The sequence below is a fragment of the Myxocyprinus asiaticus genome, chromosome 30, assembly GCF_019703515.2.
Source record: "Myxocyprinus asiaticus isolate MX2 ecotype Aquarium Trade chromosome 30, UBuf_Myxa_2, whole genome shotgun sequence".
Taxonomy (NCBI): Eukaryota; Metazoa; Chordata; class Actinopteri; order Cypriniformes; family Catostomidae; genus Myxocyprinus; species Myxocyprinus asiaticus.
This window is the reverse complement of record NC_059373.1, coordinates 8,531,927-8,556,616: the sequence shown is the minus strand read 5'-3', so window position 1 is coordinate 8,556,616 and position 24,690 is coordinate 8,531,927. Positions and strand designations below refer to the sequence as shown.

The following is a 24,690-nucleotide window of genomic DNA, read 5'->3' as shown; positions in this document are numbered from 1 at the left end:
ATGCATAAATGTAAATGCTCAATATAGAACAGAAAAGCAATAAAGAGTATATACATTTTTCTTCAAAGTCTATTAAGGAGCACAACGTTTCTTTGTTGACTCCAAATGCTACAAGTATCCTTTCAGTTTAAGGCTGTAGGACAGTTATATGTTATTTCACATGAGTAAATAACACAGGAATGTTTTTAGCTGATACAGTGACAGTCTTTGGAAGTGTGTTCACTTCCAGCATGTATTACCAAAACTTTCCTCATAACTAACATTCCAGCGGTAATGATTATGGGCAGAGAATTATTCCAGTAAAGAACTCTGAACCAGTCAGACCTGTGCCTTGTTTTGTGGCATCTCTTAGTGCCAGAGAAAATCCGCTCAAACCCAGCAAAAGCTTAATGCCATTTTAAGAATTTGAACTGATGCATGGAAAATTAGACCAAAAATGTATATCTTTACAAAAAAATCTGAGTTTTACAAAATATAAATAGTGAATTAAATTACAGTAAAAATAATTTGATGAAGTCAGGAGCAGAAAGCAATTGAGACATAAGAGGATAAATCCGATCAAATCACTTGATTGTCGCTCCATTTAATCGATTTAGATATGTATGATACAACATATTTCATCCAATAAAAACTTCAGAACTAATTAAGACCAATGAACATTTTCATGATCAATACATGATATCATAAATAACTTCTCATACAAACACTGCAGTTCAAAAGTCCCCAGTTGCTCAGGAGAGTTGCCTCACAAGTTTTAGATTACGGATGTTCAGGATTGATTACAGGAATTGTTATCATGTAATCGAAACTAAAAGTATTCAATAATTGCAGAATAATGCAGGGGCGGGATGTCTTTTTAAAACCATTATTAAGAGCTACACGCTCATTCACAAATCATTTTGCCTTTGGAGTCTCAAGGAAGATGCATCCTCTTAAGATAACCTCTGAAATAAGCGGTGAGTATTAGAATTTCTTCTTAATTTAGAATTCATAAATATAATATTGAAAATGTTTGCAACTATTACTTGGGTACACAGGTCAGTAATAATCCATGTTGAAAAGGAATCAACTTTTGCATTTCAGGTGATGACTAGACTATACAGTATGTCTTAAAATCAAGGAAACTGCCAGGCTCAAAAACAAGAGATGGCGAGGCCTGTTGACAGGTACACTGATTTCAAATATCTCTTGTAGAGTTATGAGAAGAATCAGTTTTTATATTGCAAATACAATGTGAATGGACAATTTGGAATTAGTTTGCTTTATGTAACAACAGGAACACAAGAGGACCTGTGCAAACAGAAGAAGAAACTGAAGGTATGGAATTATGTTCATTTGTAGAAATTATGTATATGCATTCATATTATAATGTGTACTCAGTTTACATTTAAAAGGTTTATTATTGTTTAAGTCATGTAGACAGACTCTTTACCAGACATTCTCTCTCCCTTAGGCCAGATTAGGTTTACTGAGATATGGCCAGACTCAGTTCGCTTTGAATGGGGAACTCCAGATAATGTGAATGTACAACAAAAATACCAAGTCAAATGGAATAATGAGGAAATAATGTTTTCTAAGACAATATATGCAAATCATTTCGAGATAAAAAATCTTTCACCTGGCACAAGTTATACCATCACCATTGTGGCGATTGAGGACAACTGCAAAACGAGTTTCTCTGCATCTGTGTGTACAGGTAAACGTACATTTGCTTTATCTATAAATATTGAGAAAAACCAATGACATGTATGTGTTAAAATCTAGTGTTTGTTACACAAGAGTGGGCCGGGGTGGGCTTGAGCCCACCCAAATTAGACCCAGACCCACCCAGAATATTAGAGATTATTATTTGACTTCAAATATATATTTATAAACTATTTAAAAAAAAATGCATAAATTCTGATTTCTGAAAATGTGAAAGAAATGTTTGAATGTGCTGCTTCTAAAAAAAAAAAAAAAATGTGTGCGAAATCTTGGCACATCCATTTTAATTGAGTAATTTCCTGGCTATGCCCTTGATGTTACATTGATTGATTTCAGGAAAAAAAATAGCCATAAATAAACTTGGCAAACTACTTAAAATACAATGTGAAAATACAAACAATATCGCTTTAACATTTAGGACTCTTGCTTCAAAACTATCAAAAAAACACTTTGATAGTTTTAATACTTTTTGTGTCATAAACCGGTGAGATTCGATACACCCTGATCCATAACTGTTCTAGGAAGACAATATGTCAAAGAATTCAAAATCTTCGGGCTCTAGAGACATTAAAAGGCACTTACGTGCTCAAGCTGACACCCCCCGGAGGCCCCGAGCGTGAAAGAAATTCGGCAAGAATTGATGAATGTGTCGGTGATGCTGATGAAGGTCATTACTATTTTGAGGATCTTGCTGTAATACTTCGATCGATCACTGCCATGGAGACAAAATTCACTGAGGTGGTTACAAGAGTGGCAGATGTCGAGGAACGGATCGATTATCTGGAGTCATAGGAGAGGGAATTAGCTGCTAATCTGCTAACGACCAAGGCGGATTTGGAGCGCGTCTGGGAGAAGCTGGAGGATATGGAGAATCGTAACCGGCGGAATAACATCTGAATTGTTGGAATTCCTGAGGGAGCAGATGGTCAGAATATGGTGGAATTCCTGGACGGGCTCTTTCCGAATCTGCTTGACATAAAAGGCAATAAGCTGGAAATCGAGAGAGCTCACAGGGTCCCGGCTTGGCGATCCGCTGAGGGAGACAGGCCCGATCAATTATGGCCAAACTTCTGAGATCATCTGATAAAGATCTTGTGATGCATGAGGCGAGGAGTAAAGGAAGGCTTTCTTGAAAAAAACACGGCATTTTCTTGTTCCCAGACTTTGCGAATTCGACAAGAGAGAAACGTGATCGATTCAATGAATGCAAGAAAGTCTTACATCAACGGAAGTTCGCTTTTGCAATGATGTTCCTGGCCAAATTGAGAATAGACACTAAGGATGGCTGTAAAGTATTTGCATGTACCCAGCAAGCAATGTCCTTCATAAAGCCAATGGACTGAGTAAGTTATTTTGTGGTTCTCACGTTGTGGCACCACTCATGATATAATATTGGGAGGAGACTTTAATCTTTTGATGGACTCAGTCCTTGATCATAGTGAAGCAAAAGTGTGTAAGCCCCCTATAGCAACATTGACGCTTCATAGGATGTGTAAAAATCTTGGTCTTACAGATATTTGGAGACTTTTGAACCCATCCGGTAGGGACTAGATATTTTTTTCATCAGTCCATAAGATTTATTCTAGAATAGATTTTTTTATATTTTTTATATCTAAGTCCCTCATTTCATCTGTTGTTGATTGCTCAGTTGGAAACATCTTAGTCTCAGATCCCACCCTGGTGAGTTTAGAGGTGTTGCCACATACGGAGAAAAATAAATCATATAATTGGTGCTTTAATGTATCCCTTTTGCAAAATCCTGAATTCCAACAAATGTTAAAAGGCTGAAATCAATGTTTATATGGAGACCAACTGGTCCTCATTATCCTCTGTGGTCATGGTTTGGGAGGCACTTAAGGCGGTTTTGAGTCGGGGGATAAAGCAGGGAAGCTTTTGGCTAGATATATAAAGCAGAGAGAGTCTTTTTCTACCATTCCCTCAGTGATATCTGCTGGTGGTGAAATTTTTACCTCAGCCATTGATATTAATAATGCTTTTAAAGAATCTTGTTCTCTATAGCTCCACGTCTTTGTCTACTGATGAAGATATTAGAAAATTTGTGGAACCATTAGATATCCCTAAACTGACGACTGAGCAAAAAAATTCTCTTGATTCTGAGATAAACTTGGAGGAGCTTGGCAGGTAAATTAAGGCCTTGCCTACAGGCAAGGCTCCGGGGCCAGATGGCTTTGCCGCTGAATTTTTTTATATCTTATGCTGCAGAACTGGCTCCAATTTTGTTAGGAGTTTATACGGAATCATTAAAGAATGGAAAGCTTCTGCCAACCATGACACAAGCCCGGATCAGTCTGATTCTTAAAAAAGTCAAAGATCCAAGCGAGTGTAAGTGTTACCGTCCAAATTCCCTGATCCAGCTAGATGTAAAAATATTGTCCAAAATTTTGGCTAACCGATTAAATTATAACATCTCTTATACATGTAGATCAGGTGGGGTTTATTCGGAGCCACAGCTCTTCTGATAACATTAGGCGTGGCGGGAGGTATGGCACGTAAGATTTTGCTTTACACAGATTATATTTTATTATTCATCTCCAACCGCATAAGATCTATGCCTTGCCTCCACAGAATTATTCATTCCTTTTCTAAGTTCTCAGGATACCGAGTCAGTTGGTCTAAATCCAAAGCTTTGGCTCTGACAGCATACTGCCCAGTAACGGCTTTTCAGCCGCTCATACAGGGCATGAAGTATTTTGCCATTTTATTCCCAGCAAATATGTGTGATTTAGTTAAGAGTTAATTTTGACCCCTTAATAAAAAGCTTTTCGAGCGATGTGGGCAGGTGGGCTTCATTACATTTATCTATGATTGGGAAGGTTAATGTTATTAAAATGAATTGTATTCCAAAATTCAAATACCTGCTACAATCTCTCCCTGTAGATGTCCCCCTCTCTTATTTCAAGCAATTTGATAGTATAGCAAAGTCCTTCATTTGGAATGGTAAGCGTCCCTTATTACATTTCAATAAGTTACATAGGCTGACAAAGGTTGACAAAGGTGGGCTAGGCCTACCCGAGATTTTGTTTTATTATTATGCATTCGGTCTCAGACATTTGGCTCATTGGACGCTTCCACCTGAGAGAGCCCCTCCCTGGTTTTGTATTGAACAGGAAGTTCTTGCCCCTATTTTGCCATTGCAAAGCCTTTCTATTAAAATAACCGGACTCACGATGGCACCCAGTACGGCTGCTGCGTTGCGAGCTCCGACACAACACTGTCGTTTTTTGTTTGTTTTGTTTACAATTCAGTGTTTCTTTTCGTGGATGTTGTCTTCCTTATTGTCTATGACAGACAAACACTTTTGGACATTGGTTCTGCACTAGCACACTGAAAACTGGACTTTAAATACCTCAATGCCGACCCGCTGTTTACAAACACGCCAGCGGAGCCCTTTGTCTGGGCTGCCCGGCCGCGGAAAGGCAGAAGGAAAAGGGGAAATAGAGCCGCCGTTCTCATCAGAGTAAGACGTCGTGCAAATCGACCCCCACTACCCAGTATTCAACTGGCAAATGTTCAGTCTCTGGACAACAAGCTCTGTGAGCTGAGAGCGCGGATCTCTTTCCAATGAGAGACGAGGGACTGCTACATTATGTGCCTTACAGAAACTTGGATGTCTGCAGAGATTCCAGATTCAGCCATCGAACCCGCGGGGTTCTCCGTGCACCGAGCGGACAGAGAGAAAGACCTCTCAGGTAAAAGCAGAGGTGGTGGTGTATGTTTTATGATCAACAAATCCTGGTGTGATCAGAGGAACGTACATTCTATCAAGTCTTTCTGCTCTCCTGATCTGGAATTTCTCATGCTTCGGTGTCGACCATTCTGGTTTCCGAGGGAATTCACAGCGGTCATTATCACTGCTGTGTACATCCCACCACAAGCCGACACAGACCGGGCACTCAAGGAACTGTATGGGAGTATAAGCAAGCAGGAAACCACGCACCCTGAGGCCGCGTTCATTATGACCGGGGACTTTAACAAAGCCAATTTTAAATAAATTGCACCAAAATACCACCAACACATCAGTTTCAACACACGAGGGGACCGGGTTTTGGACCATTGCTACTCTCCCTTCCAGGATGGCTACAAGTCCCTCCCACGCCCACCATTGGCAAATCGGACCACTCTTCCATTCTTCTTCTGCCCGCTTACAGGCAGAAACTGAAACAGGAAGCACCCACCCTCAGAACGATCCAGTGCTGGTCGGACCAATCAGATTCCACGCTACAAGACTGTTTTGATCACACGGACTGGGAGATGTTCTGGTCCGCCTCTGATGACGACATCGAGCTTAACGCTGATAGCGTAACGTGTTTCATCACAAAGTGCGTAGAGGATGTTGTTCCGACCAAAACTATACGGATCTACCCTAACCAGAAACCATGGATAAATAGCGATGTTCGTGCTGCACTTGATGCACGGACCTCCGCTTTTAATTCCGGGAATGCGGAGGAGCATAAACAAGCCAGTTATGCCCTCCGCAAAACTATCAGAGCAGCCAAACGCCAGTACAGGGACAAGACTGAAGGACAGTTTAACACCACCAACTCTAGAAGCATGTGGCAGGGAATTAATATCATCACAGACTTTAAAGGGAATAAAACCTCCGCCGTGAACACCGCTGCCTCTCTCCCGGATGAGCTAAATACTTTTTATGCTCGTTTCGAGGGAATTAACACCGCCCTCGCAGAGAGAGCTCTCGCAGCTGAAGCTACAGAGGTTAGTTCACTCTCCGTCTCTGTAGCGGATGTAACCCGATCCTTCCGACGGGTGAATACCCGTAAAGCCGCGGGTCCAGACGGCATTCTGGGCCGTGTCATCAGAGCGTGTGCAAACCAACTGGCTGGTGTTTTTACTGACATTTTCAACCTTTCCCTCTCCTTGTTTGTGGTCCCCACATGCTTTAAAAAGTCCACCATAGTGCCTGTACCTAAGCAATCCAAAATCACTTGCTTAAATTACTGCCATCCTGTTGCTCTGACCCCCATCATCAGCAAATGCTTTGAGAGACTAATCAGAGATTACATCTGCTCTGTGCTGTCTCCATCACTAGACCCATTGCAGTTTGCTTACCGCAACAACCGCTCCACTGATGATGCCATTGCATCTACGATACACACTGCTCTCTCCCACCTGGAAAAAAGGAACACTTATGTGAGAATGGTGTTTGTAGACTACAGCTTAGCATTCAACACCATAGTGCCCTCCAAGCTTGATGTGAAACTCCAGGCTCTGGGCTTAAACAGCTCACTATGCAGCTGGATCCTGGACTTCTTGTCAAGCAGACTCCAGGTGGTTAGAATGGCAGCAACATCTCCTCATCACTGACCCTCAACACTGGAGCCCCGCAGGGCTATGTTCTCAGCCCACTCCTGTATTCCCTGTACACACATGACTGTGTGGCAACACATAGCTCCAATGCCATCATTAAGTTTGCTGATGATATGACGGTGGTAGGTCTGATCACTGACAATGATGAAACGGCCTACAGAGAGGAGTTGCACACTCTGACATGCTGGTATCAGGAGCACAACCTCTCCCTCAACATCAGCAAGACAAAGGAGCTTGTGGTGGACTTCAGGAGAAAAGACAGAGAACACAGTCCGATCAACATCAGTGGAGCACCGGTGGAGAGAGTCAGCACCTTCAAGTTCCTCGGTGTCCACATCACTGAGGAACTCACATGGTCAGTCCACACTGAGGCCGTTGTGAAGAAGGCTCAACAGTGGTATTCGTCTCATCACAGTCATCACTGTCATCACTGTCACTGCTATGTTGCTCGGAACTGCACACAAGACTTTCACCCACTATTGCACTTGTGTATATGGTTGTGTGACAATAAAAGTGATTTGATTTGAACCGGAGAAGTTAAGTTACACCCCAATATCTCACATTTGCACGCAGTATGGATAAAAGTGTCCAGAGTGTTTAATTCAGACATTTATTTAAATGTTGCCTCGAGCATATGGCTGAACCCAAAATTATGTATTAAGAAGTCCCCTTTCTGCTGGTCAGAGTATTGAGATCCTTTGAAAATATTGTTCAACATTTTAGGATTCCCAGATCTCAGTTCTTTAGGTATTTACAGCTGTGTCACCTGCTCTGTACTATATTTGGGAGTAGCATACACCCCCCTAAACTGGCAGATACTCTGGAAGTGGTGATTACTGCTTTTGGAAAAGGACATGAGGCATCAGTGTATTACTCCATGCTAATTCAGAGTCTGGGGGACGGAGCTTTAACTTCTATCAAGAGATTATGGGAGAAAGATTTAAACTTGGTATTGGAGGAGGGACTGTGGGCTAGATTCTAAAAAACGTCAAGTCTACATCCAGAGATGCAAGGGTGCGTCTGATGCAATTTAAGATTTTACATTTAGTCTATTGGACACCCTCTAGATTGTATAGGCTTGGTCTTAAAGATACACCCACCTTTTTGGGGATGTGTTAAGATCCAAGAATTTTGGTTGAGGGTTCAGACCTTTTTGTGTGACATATTGGACACTCAATTTTCATGTTGCCCCAGACTATCTTGGGGCGCGATGGGGCGGTCATTAATATTCGGGATAGTCATTTAAAAAGTTGGGTCCTAGCCAGAGTTATGATTGGCAGACAAATCATCCTCAGGGGGTGGAAGTCGGCTGGGGCACCCTCATTTCAGGAGTGGTGCGTGGAGATGGGCGGGGTGGCAGCATTCGAGGAGGTGATTTTTAGAAGGCTGTGAAAATGGGATTTGATATTTTTGATATTAACAATTTTTATTGATTCCATTCAACAAATTACATAAACATCTCAGAAAATGCGGAATCAAATTATATACAATTAAACCCTTCCCCCCAAACACCCCCACCCGACACAAACACTCACCCCAGTGGTCATAAATATATTTAAAAAAACACGCACACACAATAAATAAATAAATAAAAGCATATTTAAAAAAAAATTTAAAAAAAGCCTTCCAAAAATGGCAAATATCTGCCCCATCTCCTATCAAATAACCCCAGATTTCCCAGCCTTCTATAGATCCCTTCCTCAAAGGCCGCCACCCTCCCCATCTCCGAGCACCACTCATGAAATAAGGGTGCTCGATCTGACCTCCAGCCCCTTAAAATAACCTGTCTGGTGATCATGATGCTCGTTAGGACCCAACTCTATATGTGCTGATTCTCAACGTCGATGACCACCCCATCACCCAAAATGCAGAGTCTGGGGCAAAGTGAAAGCCGAGTGCCCAATATATCACATATAAGACTCTGAACTTTCAACCAGAACTCCTGGATTTCAACACACCCCCAAAAGACATGAGTTATGTCTCCAAACTCTGACTGACATCGCCAGCAGGTGGGTGTGTCTTTAAGACCAAGCCTATACAATCTGGAGGGGGTCCAATAAAATCGATGTAAAATCTTAAATTGCATAAGGCGAACCCTTGCATCTCTAGATGCAGACTTGACATTTTTTAGGATCCTAGCCCACACCCCCTCCTCCAATGTCAAGTTTAGATCTTTCTCCCATAATTTTTTGAGAGAATTCAAATTTCTGTCACCCAGACTCTGAATTAGCAGGGAGTAATACACTGATGCCTCATGACCTTTTCCAACAGTAGCAATCACCACTCCCAGAGTATCTGCTGCACTGGGGGGGTGCGTGCCACTCCCAAAAACAGTGCAGAGTAGGTGGCGCAGCTGTAAATACTTATAAAACTGAGATCTGGGAATGCCAAAATGTTGAACCAAATTTTCAAAAGGTCTCAATACTCCACACTCATATAGCTCACCAAGTGTATTAACCCCCCTCACAATCCAATCCGACCAACAGAAAGGGGACTTATCAATACATAGTTTAGGGTTCAGCCATATGCTCGAGGCTACGTTTAAATAAATATCAGAATTAAACACTCTGGACACTTTTGTCCATATCGAGTGCAAATGCAAAATAACGGGGTGTGACTTAACCTCTCCGGCTAGTTTAATCTAAAGGCTTTGCAGTGGTGAGATGGGGCAAGAACTTCCTTTTCAATACAAAACCAGGGAGGGGCGCTCTCAGGTGGAAGCGACCAATGAGCCAAATGTCTAAGACCGAATGCATAATAATAAAACAAAATCTTGGGTAGGCCTAACCCACCTTTGTCAATCGGCCTATGTAACCTATTGAAATTAAACCTGGGATGCTTACCATTCCAAATGAAGGACTTTGCTATGCTATCAAATTGCTTGAAATAAGAGAGGGGTACATCTACAGGAGAGACTGCAGTAAGTAATTGAATTTTGGAATACAATTCATTTTAATAACATTAACCTTCCCAATCATAGATAAATGTAATGAAGCCCACCTGCCCACATCGCTCGAAAACCGTTTTATTAAGGGGTCAAAATTAACTCTAACTAAATCACACAAATTTGCTGGAAATAAAATACCCAAATACTTAATGCCCTGTTTGGGCCACTGGAAAGCACCCAGCTGGAAAGCTGTTACTGGACAGTATGCTGTCAGAGCCAAAGCTTTGGATTTAGACCAGTTGACTCTATATCCTGAAAACTTAGAAAAGGAGTTAATAATTCTGTGGAGCCAAGGCATAGATCTACTGGCGTCAGAGACAAATAATAAAATATCATCTGCGTAAAGCAGAAGCTTATGCGCCACACCTCCCGCCACCACCCCTGGAAAATCATCCTCCTTTCTTATCGTGGCTGCTAATGGTTCCAGGGCAAGACAGAACAATAATGGGGAAAGAGGGCAACCCTGCCGGGTGCCCCTATCCAGAGTAAAATAATCAGAAATTAATCCATTTGTTTGTACCGCTGCTACAGGGTGTCTATAAAGTAACTTAATCCATCCAATAAACGTACTCCCGAACCCGTATATTTCCACAACCTTAAAAAGATAATCCCATTCTACCATATCAAATGCCTTTTTGGCGTCAAGTGAGATGGCAGCGACCGGAGATTGATCATTCGCTACTGACCACATGATATTGATGAGACGCCTAATGTTGTCAGAAGAGCTACGGCCTCGAATAAACCCCACCTGATCTATATGAATAAGAGATGTCATAACTTCACTTAATCGATTAGCCAGAATTTTTGACAATATTTTTACATCTAACTGGATCAGGGAAATTGGATGGTAACTTTTACACTCGCTTGGATCTTTGTCCTTTTTAAGAATCAGACTGATCTGGGCTTGTGTCATGGTTGGCGGAAGCTTTCCATTCTTTAATGATTCAGTACAAACTTCTAACAAAAGTGGAGCCAGTTCTGTAGCATAAGATTTGAAAGAAGTGGGGTGAATATTTGGCTTTTTTGAAGTGTTTTTCGGGGAGGGGCAGTGGAGAGGGATTGCTAGTTTGATGTGCAAGTGCATTCTTGTTGTTTTTTGAAAGTATATATTTTTAAATGTTTTTTTATTTTTTATGTTCTAATTTTTGGTAACAACTGTAATGCATGTTTGTGTCGGGTGGGGGGTGAGGGGGGTAATGTTCGGGGGGAGGGGTTTAATGTATATAATTTATTCCCTATGTTATGTTGTGTTTGTTTGTCTTATGAATGGAATCAATAAAATTGTTAATAACAAAAACAAAATATCTACTAAAATCTATTTTTTTTTTTTTTTTTACCATATTAACTCCCAAAAGTGTCCCATTCAGTGATAATTATTTTTATTTTTTTCCCTTTCCATTTTTCAGGTATTTTGTACTTGGTGAATTTTGGGCAAAAAAGAGCCATAGCGCATACATCTGTTTAATTATTATTATTATCTAATAAACCATCATATCGTCAGGAGATTTACACCAAAAACAAATTCCTCATAAGAGCAACAATACTTGGCCAATAGAGTACAACTTAAATTTGGTGGTAATATATAAATGTTTGTGCTAACTGGTGTATAATGTTTTTCCCCCAAAGCAATCACAGCACCTGAGAATTTTGAATATGTCTCAGGGGACACAACAGTTGCAAGACTAAGATGGAGCCAACCTCAGAAATTGGATCCAAGTCTCTACAAATTCCAAGTGATCAATTATAAAAATGGAGAGGAAACAGAATCAGTGACTATGAAATCAAATTCAAAAGAAATCACATTGGCAGACCTTCAGCCTGCCACTGAGTACAAAGCTACAATTAACACAGTACTGGATGATGAGAAAAAGAGCGAGCCAGCTGTTTTAATTTACCATACAAGTAAGTTTAAGGCTTATACACCGATCAGCCACAACATTAAAACCACCAGCCTAATATTGTGTAGTTCCCCCTCATGCCACCAAAACAGCACCAACCTGCATATCAGAATAGCATTCTGAGATGCTATTCTTCTCACCATAATTGTACGGAGCGGTTTTCTGAGTTACCGTAGACTTTGTCAGTTTGAACCAGTCTGGCCATTCTCTGTTGACCTCTCTCATCAACAAGGCATTTCCATCCGCAGAACTACCGCTCACTGGATGTTTTTTGTTTTTGGCACCATTTTGAGTAAATTCTAGAGACTGTTGTGCATGAAAATCCTAGGAGATCAGCAGTTACAGAAATACTCAAATCAGCCTGTCTGGCACCAACAATCATCCATGCTATTATCTAATCAACCAATAGTGTGGCAGCAGTGCATAAAATCATGAAATCATGATAATGTTCACATCAACCATCAGAATGGGGAAAAAATGTGATCTCAATGATTTGGACCGTGGCATGAATGTTGGTGCCAGATGGGCTGGTTTGTTTATTTCTCAGTCTCTAGAATTTACTCAGAATGGTGCCAAAAACAAAAAACATCCAGTGAGCGGCAGTTCTGTGCCTTGTTGATGAGAGAAGTCAACAGAGAATGGCCAGACTGATTCGAACTGACAAAGTCTATGGTAACTCAAATAACCACACTGTATATTTGTGGTGAGAAGGATAGCATCTCAGAATGCTATTCTGAGATACGTGTTGGCACTGTTTTGGCAGCACGAGGGGGACCTACACAATATTAGGCAGGTGGTTTTACTGTTGTGGCTGATCGGTGTGTATATACTGTATATATAGTTGAAGTCAGAAGTTTACATACACTTAGGTCATTAAAACTCATTTTTTAACCACTCCACAGATTTCATATTAGCAAACTATAGTCTTGGCAAGTCGTTTAGGACATCTACTTTGAGCATGACATGAGTAATTTTTACAACAATTGTTTACAGACAGATTGTTCCACTTTTAATTGACTATATCACAATTTCAGCGGGTCAGAAGTTTACATTCACTACGTTAACTGTGCCTTTAAGCAGCTTGGAAAATTCCAGAAAATGATGTCAAGCCTTTAGGCAATTAGCCAGCTTCTGATTGGCTAATTGGAGTCAATTGGAGGTGTACCTGTGAATGTATTTTAAGGCTTACCTTCAAACTCAGTGCCCTTTGACATCAAGGGAAAATCAAATGAAATCAGCCAAGACCTCGAAAAAAAAAACTGTAGACCTCCACAAGTCTGGTTCATCCTTGGGAGCAATTTCCAAATGCCTGAAGGTACCACGTTGTCTGTACAAACAATAATACACAAGTATAAACACCATGGGACCACGCAGCCATCACACTGCTCAGGAAGGAGGTGCATTCTGTCTCCTAGAGATTAACGTAGTTTGGTGCGAAAAGTGAAAATCAATCTCAGAACAACAGCAAAGAACCTTGTGAAAATGCTGGAGGAAACAGGTAGACAAGTATCTATATCCACAGTAAAACTGTTCCAAAACCACCATAAAAAAGCCAGACAACTGTTTCCAAGTGCACATGGGGACAAAGACATTACTTTTTGGAGATATGTCCTCTGGTCTGATGAAACAAAAATGTAACTGTTTGGCCATATTGACCATCATTATGTTTGGAGGAAAAAGGGTGAGGCTTGCAAACCGAAGAACACCATCACAACCGTGAAGCATGGAGGTGGCAGCATCATGTTGTGGGGGTGCTTTGCTGCAGGAGGGACTGGTGAACTTCACAAAATAGATGGCATCATGAGGAAGGAAAATTATGTGGATATATTGAAGCAGCATTCTCAAGACATCAGCCAAGAAGTTAAAGCTCGGTTGCAATTGGGTCTTCCAGATGGACAATTACCCCAAGCATACCTCCAAAGTTGTGGCAAAATGGCTTTAGGACAACAAAGTCAAGGTATTGGAGTGGCCATCACAAAGCCCTGACCTCAATCCGCTAGAAAATTTGTGGGCAGAATTGAAAAAGCATTTGCGAGTAAGAAGTCCTACAAACCTGACTCAGTTACACTAGTTCTATCTGGAGGAATGGGCCAAAATTCCAGCAACATATTGTGAGAATCTTGTGGAAGGCTACCCAAAATGTCTGACCCAAGTTAAACAATATAAAGGCAATGCTACCAAATACTAACAAAGTGTATGTAAACTTCTGATCCACTGGGAATTTGATGAAAGAAATAAAAGCTGAAATAAATCATTCTCTCTACTATTATTCTGACATTTCACTTTCTTAAAATAAAGTAGTGATCCTAACTGACCAAAGAAATGGAATGTTTTCTACGATTAAATGTCAGGAATTGTGAAAAACTGAGTTTACATGTATTTGGCTAAGGTGTATGTAAACTTCTGACTTCAACTGTATGTATGTATATATATATATATATATATATATATATATATATACATACATAAATACATACATACACACACACACACACACACACACACACACACACAGACACACACATACATACACTGGCGGCCAAAAGTTTGGAATAATATACAGATTTGGTCTTATGGAAAGAAATTAGTAGGCTGGGTAGCTCAGCAAATAAAGGCGCTGACTGCTACACCTGGAGTTGCAAGTTCGAATTCAGGGCATGCTGATTGACTCCAGTCAGTCTTCCTAAGCAACCAATTGGCCCGGATGCTAGGGTGGGTAGAGTCACTTTGGGTTAACCTCCTCATGGTCACTATAATGTGGTTCTCGCTTTCGGTGGGGCACGTGGCGTGTTGTGCGTGGATGCCCCGGAGAATAGCGTGAAGCCTCCACATGCGCTAGGTCTCCGCAGAAACGTGCTCAACAAGCCACGTGATAAGATGCGCAGATTGACTGTCTCAGACACGGGGGCAACTGAGATTCGAGTCATTATGCCATCACGAGGACCTAGAGTGCATTGGGAATTGGGCATGCCAAATTGGGGAGAAAATCCACACAAAAAAATAAATAAATAACGTGAAAAATTATTATTTTATAATTATTATAATTTGAACATTTTTTTTTCAGAACTTCTTAAACTACAAAGAGTTCTCATAAATAAAAAATCCTTCAAATGCAGCAATGACAGCTTTACAGACCCTTAACATTCTAGCTGATACTCAGGTGACATTTCACCCCATGCTTCCTGTAGCACTTGCATAGATGTGGCAGTCATGGGCACTTCTCACACACCTTACAGTCTAGCTGATCCCACAAATGCTCAATGGGGTTAAGGTCCATAACACTCTTTTCCAATTAACTGTTGTCCAATGTCTGTGTTTTTTTTTTTTTGCCAACTCTAACCTTTTCTTTTTGATTTTCTGTTTCAAAAGTGGCTTTTTCTTTGCAGTTCTTCCCATAAGGCCTGCACCCCTGAGTCTTCTCTTTACTGTTGTACATGAAGCTGGTGTTGAGCAGGTAGAATTCAATGACGCTGTCAGCTGAGGACATGTGAGGCGTCTATTTCTCAAACTAGAGACTCTGATGTACTTATCGTCTTGTTTAGTTGAACATCTGGCCTTCCACATCTCTTTCTGTCCTTGTTAGAGCCAGTTGTCCTTTGTCTTTGAAGACTGTAGTGTACACCTTTGAATGAAATCTTCAGTTTTTTGGCAATTTCAAGCATTGTATAGCCTTCATTCCTCAAAACAATGATTGACTGATGAGTTTATAGAGAAAGCTGTTTCTTTTTTTTTTTTTTTGACCTAATATTGACCTTAAGACATGTTTATTGCATACTGTGGCAACTCAAAATCAAACACAAAGACAATGTTAAGCTTCATTTAACAACCAAATAGCTTTCAACTGTGTTTGATATAATGGCAAGTCATTTTCTAGTACCAAATTAGCAATTTAGCATGATTACTCAAGGATAAGGTTGGAGTGATGGCTGCTGGAAATGGTTCCTGTCTACGTTGATCAAAAATGAATTTTTCCAAATAGTGATGGTGCTGTTTTTTACATCAGTAATGCCCTGACTGTACTTTTTGATCAGTTGAATGCCACTTTGGTGAATTAAAGTACCAATTTCCTTCCGGAACAGCAAAATCTACATTATTCCAAACTTTTGGCTGCCAGTGTATACATACATATACTATACAGACAGACAGACAGACAGATAGATATCACATAGATATAAGTATTCAGACCCTTTGCTATAACACTTGAAATTTAGCTCAGGTGCATACCATTTCTCTGGATCATCTTTGAGATGTTTCTACACATTGATTGGAGTCCACCTGTGTCAAATTCAATTGATTGGACATGATTTGGAAAGGCACACACCTGGCTATATAAGGTCTCACAGCTGAAAATGCATATTAGAGCAAAAACCAAGCCGTGAGGTCAAAGGAACTGCCTGCAGAGCTCAGAGACAGGATTGTGTCGAGGCACAGATCTCAGAAGGCTGAGATTGAAAAAATTGTGGCTGCATTGAAGGTTCCCAAGAGCACAGTGGCCTCCATAATTCTTAAATGGAAGACATTTGGAACAACCAGGACTCTTTCTAGAGCTAGCCGCCTGGCCAAACTGTGCAATCAGTGGGGAGAAAAGCCTTGGTAAGAGAGGTGACCAAGAACCCGTTGGTCACTCTGGTTGAGAAATGGGAGAAACTTGCAGAAGGACAACCATCACTGCAACACTCTACTTATCTGGGCTTTATGGACAGTGGTGAAGCATGGTGGCGGTAGCATCATGCTGTGTGGGTGTTTTTCAGCAACAGGGACTGGGGGACTGATCAGAGTTGAAGAAAAGTTGAATACCGCAAAATACAGAGATATCCTTAATGAAAACACTCAGGACCTCAGACTGGGCTGAAGGTTCACCTTCCAGGAGGACAATGACCCTAAGCACACAGCCAAGACAACACAAGATAGGCTTAGGGACAACTCTGTGAATGTCCTTGCATAGCCCAGCCAGAGCCCGGACTTTAACCCAATCGAACATCTCTGGAGAGACCTGAAAATGGCTGTCTACCGATGGTCCCCATCCAACCTGACAGAGCTTGAGAGGATCTGCAGAGAAGAATTGTAGAAAATCCCAAAATCCAAGTGTACAAAGCTTGTCACATCATACCCAAAAAGACTTGAGGCTGTAATCTCTTCCAAAAGTGCTTCAACTAAGTACTGCGTTAAGGGTCTGAATACTTATGTCAATGTGATATTTCAGGTTTTTTTATTTTTATTTTTTTATAAATTTGCAAAGTTATCAGAAATTTGGTTTTTGCTTTGTCATTATGGGGTATGGAGAGTAGATTGTTGTGAAATTTTTTTTTTTTTTTTTTAAAGCATTTTAGCATAAGTCTGCAACACAATAAAAATGAAGGGGTTGGAATACTTTCTGAATGCACTATATATATATATATATATATTAGTGTTGTCAAAAGTACCGGTACTTCGGTACCAAGTCGATACTAAAATAAAAAAAGATGTAATGATACCAGTGTTTCTGCAGTACTGGTAGTACTGAGCACCGACTCTGTCCGGTACCAGCGCGCCGTATGACTGACACACGACAGCTTGAAAATGCTCACAGGCTTATTTTGAACATGTGTTCTGTTACTCCTTGTTCACTGAAATGGACACAATTAATCAAATTAAAATCATGACATGTCCTACTGTGATTTATTAAACCGCTAAATGCTGCAGTCTTACAGTGGAAGAGCTGCATACCTTAAATAAATCCGACCGCTCATCCACTGGAAACTCCACAGACATTGAGAATCATTCACATTGTTTGAGATGACAGAGCAGAGCACCAATCCATTGTGAACCACGCATCGCATGTAAAATATATATTTATATAATTAAAATCACAGCATTTGTACTTTAATCTCAGCTCAACTTTATTTATATCGCATTTAAAACAACGGAGCTCACCAAAGTTCTTCACAGTAATAAAATTTTAAACATAACACTTCAAAATTACCACATACACAAACACTAGTAGTCTAAAATACAAACACTTCAAATCTGTGTCTACATTTCATTTGTCAGACTCACAGGCCAGTGTGAAGAGATGAGATTTCAGAAGTGACTTAAAAGTCTGAAGCCCGTGAACTGTTTATTTGGAAAAGTGAAGCTTCCGGCAAAAAACAGACGTCATAATAAAAGCATGATTCAAAATAAAATCTAGATGCCTGAAATTGAAGAAACTGAATAAAAATATATTACAACTGTGTAGTAAAATGTAATATTCACTGTAATAATAATAATGAATCAAAATACCACAACAAGAATAAAAGCTGTTGAATAAAAGTTTGGGGGAAAAAATGCAATGACCTGTTGAAAAGTTCTATTTTCACTTGTTAAAAGTTTTAAGAATTTATTGATTAGACACCATTTTGATGATGAAATTAAATTAAACTTAAGGAAAATAATAATTATTAAACTATAATTATTAAAATAATTATTCAATAATTAAAAAGAACTAAACTGGTGTGTTCAATAGCACAGTATAATCGAGATCCGTGAAATTTCACTGGTATCGGTACCGACTACTGAAATTTTGGTACCGTGACAACACTAATATATATATATATTTCAGCAAATATAAATATAGAATTATTTTTGCACAAAACTCTGTGTTGTTGTGACAGACGTTTTATTACCTTCTCCAGAGCCAGCCCCACCAGCAAACCTGCAAACCAGAATAGGTGCAACTTCCATTTATCTGAAATGGATGGATCCTATCAGTGATGTCAACATTCAACACAAATTCAGGGTGATCTGGAGTGATGAAACCAACACAGTTGGAACATTGTATACAAATGAGAGAGAGGCAAAAATATTTAGTTTAAAACCAGGAACTGAACATTCCTTCTCTGTCTACACTGTATTGGAATCAAGTGGCATTGAGAGCATTCCTGCGACAATCAAACAACGCACAAGTGAGTTCCTATGTTAATCATAATCAAACAATCAATCAAGCCAATGCAAACGATCAATTTCACACAGCCTTGGATTCAGTTTCTGATCATCATTTAAAACAGATTAGTTTAAAGGAATAGTTCACCCAAAAATGAAAATTCTCTCACTCATGTCATTCTCAATCTGTATGATTTATGACTTTCTTTATTCTGTGGAACAACACAAGAAGAGATAATCTGATGATAATTTAATCCTCTCCAGTTGGAATTACTTAGGAACTTAATGCCTAATAAAGCACCCAAATGTGTCATAATAGTAGTCAAAGCGGCTTCTTCTGTAGGCATTCAATCACTTTAAAGAACAGACCACATTTAACGTAGTTTACACTCTCAAATAAAATCAACTTGTGTGAACAACGCTGAATCCAATATGGCACGACACTGGAAAAACATCCAACATCAGTGAATTTAATAACTTAAGTTACGGTCTTCTCATCAAACAAAGTTATCTTATGCCTGCAGAAAACTTGGAAGTAGATGCAAGAGTTGACTGGACTACTTCTACTACAGTTTTGGGTGATTTATTAAGTATTAAAGTGGTACATTCTGCTGCCATTGGATTAAATTCAGCCAATGGGACTGTATTAATTTATCATTAAATAATTCTACGGAAGGTCATTTTGGTTTGGAAAAATATGAGGGCGAGTGAATTATGACAGAATTATTATTTTTGGGTGAACTATCCCTTTAATTTTAGATTAAAAAGTGTTGCAGTTGCATTTATATCATTCTGTATAAACTACATAACTATGCATTGCAGATATAAATATGGAATCCGTATTAATGGAACTGGGACTACAACACCACCTGAAAGAGAAACTGACTTTACAGTACGTGTTGAAATTAATGAAGCAGTCAGATGAGCAAACAACTTCACACAGTTTTAGATCGTTACCATGGCTTTTTCTCAGAAAGCTAATGATGGTCAATTCGTCAGCCAGAAGTATACAATTTTCTTCAAAGTGTAACTCTGAAAAGAAAGGCCTCAATATCACTGAGACAACTTCAGGAGTTTACAACAGTCAGGAAGGAATAAATATACTTGATTTGATCACAGCTCTATTCCACTGTTCCGATCCTTTCCTCCAACAAGAAATGGCTGTAAAAATGTCAATGTGTCAGTTCTCTGTGCCTTTGCTGATGCCAAACTGTGACACCAATGAGTGCTCGTTAATGCTTTGGGCTTTGAGGGACATTACTAAGCAGTTTAGATCCCAGAACGGTTTAGAGGAGAATAGCATTGCACTAACTGACTTGCCCCTGATCTCTTTTGTCAGACTAGGAAAAAGCAACTTGTCCAAGTCCGAGTTTCTAAACAAACTCCTCAGCAACAATCAGCAGTATCATGACACATTTATGCACAAGAAACTGGCAAACGGGAACATTCAAAGAAAGATCTCTAACGGTCTTGTTGAAATCAGCTGGTATCTCCCTAGCGGAAAGAGAAATATTGACATCTTCAAAGAGCCAGTCGCTGTAGCTAATCTCCGCGGAGATATTTCTGCATTTGAAGTCCAATTTGCCTTCTTGAGCCAAATGTCCTCTACAATATTTCTGTTCTGTGATGACTTGGACTCGAACAAGACATTTCTGAATTCCCTTCAAATCAGATCGAAATTGGTTCTGATTTGCACTATAAATGAAAGAACATCAAGAGACAGTTTGAAACAAAGTCTGGCACAAACGAAGCTCAAAACACACTCTGTGATCCTCAAGGACAGGAACATGAATGATGCTGAATTTGTTGTTAAACTACAGAAGGTTGTTGGTGAAATACTTCAAAATTCTACAAAAGTGAGCATCGAAAAGATGTCAATGATTGCACCAGATCTGGGGATTTGTGTTGATGAAAACAATACCACTTGTCAGAATGCAAAGGAAAAGGCAGACTTGATCACAAAAGACATCACAAATATTCCTGAATTCAAAAGGAGGGAACTGCCTTTGCAAGGGAAACCGTGGAAGGAACTGTCCAAGCTGGAGAAAGAGATGTGCCGACTTAAAAAGGCAGGGAAACAAAACATTGAGCACTACAAGAGTGAACTTCAAATTCAGATTCAGAATCTAAGAACTGACCAAAGAAAGAACAGCATGGGTGAAGCAATATCTTTATTCATCTCTGGCTTGTGCTGCTCCAAGAATGAGCAACAGTATTTCCTCAAATGGATGAAAATAAATTTGGATAGTCTAACAAGAAAGCACCTGTCCAAGCTTGAGGAGCAGTATAGGAAAGCAAACAAGAACCCAACAGAAGATAAGGAAGGTCTCACAGATCTGGAAAATCAGATTGCTAGCAGTTCTCTAGGAGTCCAACATTTCCTTAGAGAGTTAAGTCAACTTTACGAGTCAGCATCAGTACACTCCCGAAGCTCACTGTACAAAAAACAGCTGAAGAGTTTGCCACAAACATGTGCTAAGTTGCTGCTGAATGGGTTTCCTTTGGAACTTGTTGATGGAGATGCATCAAACATTCCACTCAGGTGGATTAGAAATGTGATGATGGAACTTAACAATTTGACCAAACCTCACAACAGGATTCGAGTTGTTACAGTTTTAGGAGTTCAAAGCACTGGTAAGTCAACTCTCCTTAACACAATGTTTGGAATTCAGCTTGCTGTTAGCAGTGGAAGATGCACAAGAGGTGCCTTCATGCTTCTAATCGATGTATCCGAGGAGTATAAAACAGAGCTTTGCTGTGACTATCTTATTGTCATTGACACAGAGGGATTGAAGTCTCCAGAGTTGGCAAAACTAGCTGATAGTTATGAGCACGATAATGAACTTGCAACCCTGGTTGTTGGACTTAGCGACATCACTATTGTCAACATTGCCATGGAGAATGCAACAGAAATGAAAGACACTTTGCAAATCGTTGTCCATGCCTTTCTCCGCATGAAGGAGGTGGGAAAAAGGCCATGTTGCCATTTTGTGCACCAAAACACAGCAGATGTTGCTGTGCGAGAAAAGACCTTGAGAGAGAGAAAGCTTTTCTTGCAGCAGCTGGATGCAATGACACAAGCAGCTGCTAAAATGGAGAAAAAGGGCAACAACAAGAAATTCACAGACATTCTAGAGTATGATATTGAAAAAAACAATTGGTACATACCTGGATTGTGGCTCGGAACACCTCCGATGGCACCTGTTAATATGGGTTACAGCGATGAGGTGAATAACTTCAAGGATGGGATACTTAGAGTTTTCAAGGCAACAAAAGTCCCAGCACAGGAATTCGTGAAATTTGAAGAGTGGATCCAAAGTCTGTGGAAGGCTGTGAAATTTGAGAACTTTATTTTCAGTTTTCGCAACAGCCTTGTTGCCGAAGCATACTCCAGACTTTGCGTAGAGTTTAACACATGGGAATGGACATTCAAGAAGCATATGATTGCCTGGTCTACAAGATCTGAAACCAAAATCGCCAACATGAGCGCAATGTCGGTCAAGTCAGTGGATGCATTAAACATCGATGGCATGTTAGCTGATTTGAAAAATGAAGCTGCTAATGAGTTAGACAAAGAGGAGAAAGTCCTTTTTGGTAAGATCCAGCAATATTTTGAAAGTGAGGAGGAACATGTGTACCTCATCGAAAATCACAAGGAGGATTTTTTTAATTGTGCACGAGGCCTTAGAAGGGAGACAGAGCAGGATTTAAGGAACAAACTGGACAATGCTGTTTTGATCCAGAAGGGAATTGCAGAAGTGCTACACATCAAGCAAAAACAGAGGGACACCTTGAGAAAAAAAGTGCTCAATATGATCGACGTCTGCAGGAATAAAACACACAAACTCACCGAAAGTGAACTAAATGAGGAATTTGAAAAGCTGTGGGATGAAACCGTGAGGCAGTATTCGTTCAAAGCTCTACCAAGACAAGATGTAGAAAAGGAAACTTACCAACTTTTGCGCAAAAACTTGGAAATGAAAGGTGAAGCGGTACGTGAGATGCTGTCAAGTAGCATCTATTTCGATCAATGTGGCAGAGGACCCTTTTTGGCAAAGGCTGAAACCAAGAATAGTCTACTGCAAAAACTTTGTCTGCCTGAGCAGAGGAACAGAAGAAACAAGTTAATACAATTGATATGTGAAAAAATAATAAACAACAGCAAGGCATTCATTGCCTTTAAAACAAATACAAAATCAGACTACAACAGCGCTGATATACATGAGCTCTTGTGCTTCATTGACAAGAATCTGGAATTCTATGACAATATACAGATAAGCCCTGAAAATGAAGCATCTGTCAAGATCTATATTTGCGGTGATGCGGCAAGAGCGTTCCAGCAAATGCATGATAATTACATACAAAGTAATGACCCTTGGAAATCTCTTGAAAGGTACAAGCAGGAATGGTTTGCTGACTTTAAAGACCTCTACTACCAACGGGACCAATGTCAGAACAAAGCAGATATCTGTGTAAAGCAATGCCTCACACCTGCCGTGAAGGAATACATCCAAAAACGTCTTGGGCCTGACATTGTGGATGAAATGTTGTCAGGTGAAAGAGGCATTTCTTTCAGCACACGCTCATTTTTCCAGTTTTCACTTTTAAAAGAGTTGCTTCGGGAAGATGATTTCAGGTATATTTTTGAATACATAGACAACTATGAGGAGTTTGTGACACTGTGGATTTCAGAAAAGATCATTGATCATTTCTCAAAGGGAGGGGATTTTCTGAAGTTAGAGATGAAGCATTTGAAAATAATCACCAACAAACTCAAGGAAGCTGTTGAAGGTGCACAGAGAGTAGCAAACAATTGGAAAGGCAATGGAGAAGATGCAAACACCTGCAATTTTGTGAACAATGTTTTCGAACGTCTTAACAAAGAGTTGGTCATCCCAAATGATGTCCTCAATGCAACTCTGGCCCTGAACAACTCTAACCCTGCTGAGTTTGCAGATTGCCTTAAATCATCAATAGACAAAATGTTTTTCAGTTTAGCAGATGAATTATGGAGACACATGGATGTGAGGGCTAAGCTAGCCAGTCTTCCATTAAACTTGCCTCAAGCAGAACTCTTCAGCAGAGTGTTTGGCTGTGGGAAAAGGTGTCCATTCTGCAGTGCACCTTGTGAAGCTGGAGGCAAAAGACATATGGAGCATTTTGCTTCTGTCCATCGTCCACAAGGCATTGGTAGATATAGGTGGATTGAAAGTGAAATGCTAATTCCTGACATATGCTCATCTCTTGTTGCTAGTGAACAGAAATTCCGCTGTAAAGACACAGGATATCAGTTTTATCCATTTAAGGAATACAGAAAATTCTACCCAGACTGGAAGATACAATCTGATGCTAGTATTGAAGCCACGGACTTCTGGAAGTACATCTTTGCCAGATACAACACAAAGTTTGCAGAGAAATACAATGCTAAACCAGCAAACGTACCTGTTAGTTGGCATAAAATATCGGCAAGTCAGGCAAAAAGAAGCTTGGAAGAAACATTCGAATTGAGATCACATTCAAAACATTACTGATCTGTTGATGGATGATATATATAAATTACTTAGAAATCTGTAGAATCCCAAGTAGAGGTAACCTGGAGAAATATTAATATCACCATTAAGCCTTTGAGCAAAGCTGAACCTGGCCTATTCCAGGGGCGATGTTAAGTATTGTACAGCATTTTCTTTAGATAACTGTGTTTGCCAAAATGCAGTCGGTTACAAAATTAGGCTTGGGGTCATGAGCAGAGCTTTTTCATAAAATGTTGTAACCTGCCATAAGTGGTTTACTAAAGCATTCAAAACATGAACTCTAGCAAACTGTTAAACTGTTTATTAGAATGTAAACCTTTCAAAAACATATAAAATATATATTTCTCTTCTTGTAAAACATTTG

At 39.9% G+C, this 24,690-nt stretch overlaps 1 protein-coding gene across 1 annotated transcript; it reads left to right on the top strand.

Annotated features, from left to right (window-relative positions):
- The first annotated feature begins 862 nt into the window (after nucleotides 1-862).
- Nucleotides 863-24,677, top strand: LOC127420985 (interferon-induced very large GTPase 1-like). Its single transcript, XM_051663659.1, has 7 exons — nucleotides 863-956; nucleotides 1,084-1,166; nucleotides 1,277-1,317; nucleotides 1,454-1,696; nucleotides 11,624-11,899; nucleotides 18,549-18,818; nucleotides 19,618-24,677. The coding sequence occupies exons 2-7, from the start codon at nucleotides 1,147-1,149 to the stop codon at nucleotides 24,324-24,326; spliced, it is 5,559 nt and encodes a 1,852-aa protein (XP_051519619.1). The 5' UTR covers nucleotides 863-956; nucleotides 1,084-1,146; the 3' UTR covers nucleotides 24,327-24,677.
- Nucleotides 24,678-24,690: the final 13 nt, after the last annotated feature.